This window comes from Microtus ochrogaster, chromosome 4 (genome assembly GCF_000317375.1).
Source record: "Microtus ochrogaster isolate Prairie Vole_2 chromosome 4, MicOch1.0, whole genome shotgun sequence".
Classification (NCBI taxonomy): domain Eukaryota; kingdom Metazoa; phylum Chordata; class Mammalia; order Rodentia; family Cricetidae; genus Microtus; species Microtus ochrogaster.
In genome coordinates, this window is record NC_022011.1 from 5,072,450 (window position 1) to 5,080,193 (window position 7,744).

Here is a 7,744-nt window from a genome sequence, read left to right on the forward strand (position 1 = left end):
GAGTGCTGGGATTACCATGTTAATTTTTATACAATTTTTAAAAAAGGGGTCTTAAAGGGATTAAAGCAGTGGTGGCACATGCCTTTAATTTCAGTACCCTACCTGGGACACAGAGGAAGGCTGATCTGAGTTCGAGGCCAGCCTGGTCTACAGATTGAGTATAAGGATAGCAAGAGCTACACAGAGAAACCCTGTCTCGAAAAACCAAAAACTAAACCCAACCAAAACAAACCAACTTATAGCAATTTTCCTCGGCCTTTCAAGGGCTGAATTACAGGTGTGAGTAGTCGCTGTGCTTGGTCTATACAAAAATCTTAGCGAGGAGGAGTGAGGAACTCAGAACCAAAACACAGCAGAAAAACACCCAGTGCTCTGCCTTCACCGCTTCTTCATAAGGACCGATGGAACCCAAGCCCTGTACTAGACCTAGGACGATAAGGACAAAAAGACACCACCACAGCACTGAAGGACCTCGGCAGGAGCTGTCTCAACCACAGCAGCGTCGCGTCTGGTTCACGGCAGGCTTGTGAAGAAAAGCTGAGCTGCTGTTAAGGGAAGGGGCTAAGTCTTTTTTACCCAGGGTTAGTCATGGCCAGCGTTTAGATTAGGGGGAGGAAGCAGTATGTCCTCCCCTCCTCCCCCAAAGCCTGGCGAGCCTGGCATCTGTGAGCCACGCTCCTCTAAAAGAAACTAGTGTGCTGTAGGCAGAAGACAGGTTGTAGCGGGTGACAAGTACGGTTCCAAAAGAGCGGCACTGACCAGTGTTCTTCGTTTCTGCGAGAGCTTGCGTTTCTCAACGCCCTTGGCTTCTGTAGTCCCTCCTGAAGATCGAGTACGTGGTCTGCGTGGACAAGAAGCTGTGATAGGTGACAGAGCCTGTAAAGGGACAAGCTCCCCCAACGGAGATCCACAGGGCATAGGCACGCCCCCTCCACAAGGTTTCTCTGTGTAACCCTGGCTGTCGGAAACTCGCTCTGTAGACCAGGCTGGCTCAAGCTCACAGAGATCCACGTGCCTAGGCCTTCTGACCGCTGATACTGCCTGGCCCCCTTCTTTTTTTTTTTTTTGGTTTTTCCAGGCAGGGTTTCTATGTGGTTTTGGAGCCTGTCCTGGAACCCCCTTCCTTTTTAAACTATGTGTATGTGTGTGTATTTCTGTGTGAGTCTGAGCATGTGGAAGTATAGGCGCTGGTATGTCCAGAAGAGGGCATTGTTTAATGACTTTTGGGGTCCTGGCATCTGAGGTTTCAAAAGGACCAGCTTTGGGCAAATCATTTAACCTCCTTAAGTCAAATTAATTGTCTCCTAAAGAAACAGACAATTCTTACTCTGTTTCTCATAGTTTTGTAAAGTTTACATATGAGTGAGATATACCTCAGTGACAGAATATATGTCAGAATATACAGGTTCAATCTCCAATACTGGTTTTTGTTTTGCTTTGTTTTCAAGACAAGGTTTCTCTGTGTAGCCCTGGCTGTCCTGGAACTTGTTCTGTAGAGCAAGCTGGCCTCGAACTTACTGATATCAGACTGCTTCTGCCTCCCAAGTGCTGGGATGAAAGGCATGTGCCACCATCTCAGGCTTGTTGTTAAAAGACACATATCGGAGAGCAACAAGACACAATGCAACAACTTTATCTGCTTATTGGGTTAAATTAATACCTTTCTCTCAAGATCAGTCACTATGCCAAATTCTGTTTTTAAAGATATATTCATTTATTTACTTAGTTTTGAGATGGTTCTTAGTATGTATCCTGGGTCACGATAGAGACCAGGCTGGCCTGGTAGTGATCTTCCTCCCTTTGTTTCCTGAGCCCTGGGATTACTAGCATAAACCACTGTGCCTGGCTTTTTCCCCCCTTTTTTCTTTCTTTCTTTCTTTTTTGTTTTTTTGAGACAGAATTTTTCTGTATAGCTTTGGACCCTGTCCTGAAACTCACTCTGTAGACCAGACTGGGCTCGAACTCACAGAGATCCACCTGCCTCTGCCTCCTGAGTGCTGGGATTAAAGATATGTGCCACTACTGCCCAGCTTTTATCTTTAAAGTTTTTAAATATTTATTTATTATGTATACAATATTCTTTCTGTGTGTATGCTTGAGGCCAGAAGAGGGCACCAGACCTCATTATAAATGGTTGTGAGCTACCATGTGGTTGCTGGGAATTGAACTCAGGACCTTTGGAAGAGCAGGCGATGCTCTTAACCACTGAGCCATCTCTCCAGCCCCACCTGATCAAAATTCTGTCTTGATTTTTTTTGAGACAGGCTTTCTCTGTGTAGCCTTGGCTGTCCTGAAACTTATTCTGTCGACCAGGCTGGTTTCAAATTCATAGAGGTCTGCCTGCCTCTCCCTCCCGAAAAATTCTGCTCTTGATCATACTGTAACCACCATGAAAGGGAAAATAATTAGGAAAACTATGTAAATCTCTAGAAATCAGGAGAAACTTCCAATTGGAAATATTCTGTTGGTGATAGTTTGGACATAAAAACTAGATTTAACCAAAATGAAAACCAAGCACACCCAGTAGAGAAACAACCAAAATAGATGCTCATTACTTTATTTATTTTTAATTTCTAAGTACTTTTCTTATTTAAAATTTGTTTGGGTCGGGAGGCAGAGGCAGGCGGATCTTTGTGAGTTCGAGACCAGCCTGGTCTACAGAGCTAGTTCCAGGACAGGCTCCAAAACCACAGAGAAACCCTGTCTCGAAAAACCAAACCAAAAAAAAAAAATTTTGTTTGGGGAAGAACCATCCCTGCACCTCCCTCCAGCCTCTATTTTTTTGGGGGGGGGGTTCGAGACAGGGTTTCTCTGTAGCTTTGGTACCTGTCCCTGAACTAGCTCTGTAGACCAGGCTGGCCTTGAACTCACAGAGATCCGCTTGCCTCTGCCTCCTGAGTCCTGGGATTAAAGGCGTGCGCCACCTCCGGCCGGCTTTAAGACGCTTCTTTTCAATCTTTAGCTAAGATCATGTATCTAACGACAAAGTACGCCTTCACTTTTGGCAGCACGCAACGTTCCTACTGGAGTCAGTCCCAGTTCGATTACAACTGTTTCTGTATCACTGATTCTGTCCCTGGAGCCCTAGCCCAAAGAACAGAGACCAACTGATGGTGCAGCGGTCTGGTAATCCATTTCCCACTCTGGAAGTACTCAAGTCCTCCCCGCCCTCGGCCCGGCCAGGTGCTACCTCGGCTTGGAGAAACTGTAGTAGCGAGTCTCGGGGTTGGCCATGACTTTGGAGCAGAGGCAAAGTAGCTCCGTTGCAGTAGTGTACAGTCCGTTGCCATGGGGACCTGCCCCCAGCGGCCTCCGCGGTGAGGGCGGGGTCACGGACGCGACACGCCTCCAGACCCCAAAGAGCACGCTGGAGAAAGGCCAAGAAGTAAAGGAAGGTTCGGGCCCAGAGACAGGATGTTCTGAGAACCAATCAGTGCAATAAGTTTGATATCAGATACAGAACTGAGGCAGGAGAATAAATTGAGACTGTGGTCGTAGGAGGTGAGCTTCGAGGCCTGGCCACTTGGCTGGCTGGGAATGGTAGTTTCTAGTGGCTCATAGTCTCCGTTATACGGGCTTGTAGGTGAGCAGGTTTGTACTACATCTCCCGAAGTTCTCCAGGAACTCGCGTTAGCCTGCTTCTAGAGCGCTCTGTATTGTGGGATATGTAGTCTAATATCTTGCGAAACATAGTTGTGTCCAAAGAAGGGTTCACGGATTCGGACTCAGTTTCCCTACTGCCCTGGGATGCTCATAGGCCATTGGCTGAGTAAGGCAGTTCTTGTTGCACTCCTCCCCGCCCCCAGTGACACAATAGCAGCTCCCTCCAAGATGGCGGCGGCGACTACAGACCCGGGAGCTGGGAACCCGCAGACTGGGGACTCCTCCGGTGGGGACACAGGGGGCGGGCTACCGTCACCCGGGGAGCAGGAACTGAGCCGGCGCCTGCAGCGCTTGTACCCTGCTGTCAATCAGCACGAAACGCCACTGCCGCGATCCTGGAGCCCCAAGGACAAGTACAACTACATCGGCCTCTCCCAGGGAAACCTCCGTGTCCACTACAAAGGTATCAGCGGGTCTGGTCGCTGGGAGACAATCCAGATTTTTGCAAGGAGGCTGTCACCATCATGTCCCTTTCTTTGCTTGGGTTTTCTGAGTTGGGCCTTTGCCCAGCGGAACGTCCAGAGTAGAGGGATTGGCCAGGCCATGGTTTACCTGCTTCCCTTCCTCTGTCCTGAAACAGCCGACTTTAAGAGAACTACAGTTAAATGTCCTAAACCAGTGTTGGACAAGACCTTCCACTTTAGGGCCTCCCTTCCTGTCCTGAACTGGCTCCAACCTCAGCTAGGCCCTTTACCATGGCTTAGTTTCAGTAATGTTTGCAAAAAGAGGTGGTAACATTCTCACAGGCGGTGCATGAGCTGCCTGCCTGATAGTCTTCCCAGACTGGCCTGGGGATTGTGTGTAAGTTGTTGGTAGTGGTGACTTCCATTTCTGCCACTTCCTTCCCCGGGTTCCAGGCTGGGCCATTTGGATTCTAGAAAGAGAGACAGCAGTGTTCAGAGTCTAACATGTACCTCAGTTGCCTGTGTGTACCCTTGTTTTGTTATGGAGGACAGTATCATGGTCAGGACACTTGGTTGGTCTGGGGTGGAGTTGACCTAAAGATGGGAGGCTTTTGTGTTTACTCAATTTCTTGGACAGTACAAGAGCTTCTCTGGCAAAGGAGGGCTGAAGTTACCATGGCACAGAGATAAAGGAGGCTTATTTTTGCATTTTTCTGGTGTTGACATTCCTTCTTTGCCTTTTTACATCAGGTCATGGCAAAAATCACAAAGATGCAGCCTCGGTGCGCGCCACTCATCCCATCCCTGCCGCCTGTGGTATTTACTATTTTGAAGTGAAGATTGTCAGCAAAGGAAGAGATGGGTAAGGCCCTCTTTACTCTCCTCTCCCCCTCCCCCCTCAACATAGAACTGGTGTTCCTTCTTGTCGGAGTTTGAAGTTCCTGACTGATATTAGTGACTGAGGTTGGCCTGCTGACCCACTTGGATCTGGGCTACCTCTCCCCTAAGTGTGAAAGTGGTCTGGTTGGTCTAAACAGTGGGCCTTGATAGGTTGAGCAGAGGACATTTCTTTTTTTTAAGTATTGTAACTAGATAGTAACAGATCAGGGATATAAGTAACAAGTATACATTAACAATTCAGAGGCCAAATGGGGTTTCCCCTGCTAGCATGTGGTGTTTGTGACTTCCCTCCTTTTGAGGTTGAGGTTCTTTTTTTATGGCATTTAGTCATGTAGAGGCCTCAGTAAACTTCAAAGGAATAATAGAGTCTGTGTAGCATTCATCAAAGCTGTGGTGGCCACTGTCATCTGGATAAACAGTACGCATGGTCAGAGTCAGGTGACCTTGCTGCTCATAAACTTGTTTTTCAGTCCAGGGACTTGAACACCAGTTGGACCAGCTTTAGGAAGGTCTTATTAAAGTCAGTATTAGGGAGACTCCCTATTTTAGGGTGACTTAAGCAGACACAAGGCATCAGAGGGAACATCTTTTCTTCTTGGTTTTTCTTTTTTATTTTTGGATTTTCGAGACAGGGTTTCTCTGTGGTTTTGGAGCCTGTCCTGGAACTAGCGCTATAGACCAGGATGGTCTCGAACTCACAGAGATCCGCCTGCCTCTGCCTCCCGAGTGCTGGGATTAAAGGCGTGCGCCACCATCGCCGGGCTTCTTCTTGGTTTTTCGAGATAGGGTTTCTCTGTGTAGCTTTGAAGTCTGTCCTGGAACTCGCTAAGCGGAACAGGCTGGCCTTGAACCTACAGAGAACCACCTGCCTCTGCCTGGGAGTGCTGGGATTAAAGGCGTGTGCCACCACTGCCCGGCTCATTGTCCTGCCGGCTTCCTTATTCTCTGGGTCTCCTTTTTCCACTAGTAATTGTAATAAAACAGGTGTTCAAGCTATGAGATAATGTAACTATAACTATCTTGGGACAGGCTTTTTAAATCAGACCTTAGGTTTGCTATGGGAAATTTCAAATCCTGCCAGTGACATTCATATGGACCTGAGTGTGTGTTTTTGAACATTTGGGATAATTTTTTCTCCTAACTGTATCCCTTGTGTTGTGTGCAAAATGCCAGGTTTAGGAACTGAGACTGAACTGAGTGTGATGACGCAGCCCCTTCAACCCAGCACTCAGGAGGAAGAAATAGGCATAGCTCTGTGAGTTCGAGGCCAGCCTGGTCTACAGAGAGAGTTGCAGGCCAGCCAGACCCTGTCTCAAAACAAAAAGCAAAAATGAAGCTGAGTGTGGGGAAGGACTATTGGGATCAGTCACTTTCTCAGTGACTCTGTAGCTTCCCAGCCAAGGAGGACTCTAAGCGTGGGCACATCCTGGGGCTTGTCTCTTCATTGTCGTCCTGGGAAGTCAGTAAGCATCTAAACTGCCTTTAGCCTTAACGTTCAGTGACTTTAGAATTTTCGTCCTGGGAAGCTGTTGCATCTTTAGCTTTCATTTCCATCTCCTTTGTTTGCAGATGGGAAACTTACATTTTGGAAGACTTAAAAACTTTTTAATATTTTTTTCCACCATCTGGTAGAACATATCTAATGTGTTTAAACCAGTATCAATGAGAATAACCTCTTAAAACAAACACCTCAAATAAAGTTACAGTGTTGACTGAGATGCTTGTATTGGACTCGACATTACCAAGGAGACAGGGGCATATTTCTTAAACTCATAGGGAGGAAAAAAATGTGTCTTCTCTGTAGCCATTTTTCATAGATAAGGGCTAAGCTAGTAAGAAACAAGAACAGCTTTTCAGAAGGGGAGTGTTTAAACGTAGAGATCTGGATTCCTTTAACTGGCCTTTTAAATTTCAGTGGCCTTGAGAAGAAAGCTCTGTGTGCGACTGCACGACTGTGGTGTTGTCTACAAGTCTAAAAACAGTGAAAGCCAGGTGTGGTGGTGCCCGTGCTAGTCACGGGACTCTGGAGGCTGAGGCAGGTGGGTCTCTCTGAGTTTAAAGCCAGACTGGTTTATATGGCAAGTCCAGGACCAACCAGGGCTGCATAATGAGACCTTGTTTCAGTGAAATGAGGAGTATCTTTCTCTGCTTCTTTCCCCAGCATTTTTTTCTTTTCCCTCTTTAAATAACTAAGTTTTGTATGTTCCAGCCTGGCTTATAACTTCTTAAGTGGCCAAAGGATGATCTTGAACTCATGGTCCTCCAGCCTTCACTTTCCCAATGCTAGGATTACAGATCTATGCTACCCCACTTGGTTTACCTAGCGCTGGGAATTGAACCCAGGGATTCATACACACTAGGAAGCCCTCTGCCAATGGAGTGACGATCTTGTGCCCTAGTCTCAGTATTTTTGCATATGGCGAATACAGTTGTTGAATTAGTCTGGAAGCCTCAATCGTATAAAGGTCATGTGTGTCTGTAGCGGCTTGCTTCAGTTGACAGACAGCTAAAGTAGTAAGCTGGTGAGAGAGTATGTGACTAGCTCCCCACAGCTACTTTCTGGAATCCTTGAAGGCTTTTTGTGGCTGAGATGTCAGTTGTTGGTATGAGCCACGCAGTATAGTTCAGATTTGTTTTTTGAGGAAGCCAACAGAAGTTGTAGGACAGGCAGACCTTGACTCTTCCCCATCAGCGTTGGAGATAGATTTCTGACCCAGGTCTGGAGGACAGACTGACATCAACTCCTCCCCATCAGTGTTGGAGATAGATTTCTGACC

The 7,744-nt window shown here is 47.0% G+C and overlaps 2 protein-coding genes across 2 annotated transcripts in view; one reads left to right on the forward strand and one right to left on the reverse strand.

Annotated features, from left to right (window-relative positions):
* The window catches only part of Tsnaxip1 (translin associated factor X interacting protein 1), a 16,294-nt gene extending 12,952 nt beyond the window's left edge, over window positions 1-3,342 (reverse strand). The window contains exons 1-2 of the mRNA XM_005345451.3: window positions 3,191-3,342; window positions 760-841 (exon numbers count right to left, since the gene is read on the reverse strand). Coding sequence (XP_005345508.1) covers window positions 760-841; window positions 3,191-3,234 — 126 coding nt within the window. The 5' untranslated portion in view covers window positions 3,235-3,342. The remainder of the gene's footprint in view (window positions 1-759; window positions 842-3,190) is intronic.
* A 405-nt stretch (window positions 3,343-3,747) lies between these two features.
* Ranbp10 (RAN binding protein 10) overlaps window positions 3,748-7,744 on the forward strand; it is a 60,365-nt gene continuing 56,368 nt past the window's right edge. Inside the window, exons 1-2 of the mRNA XM_005345453.2 lie at window positions 3,748-4,066; window positions 4,818-4,929. Coding sequence (XP_005345510.1) covers window positions 3,748-4,066; window positions 4,818-4,929 — 431 coding nt within the window. The remainder of the gene's footprint in view (window positions 4,067-4,817; window positions 4,930-7,744) is intronic.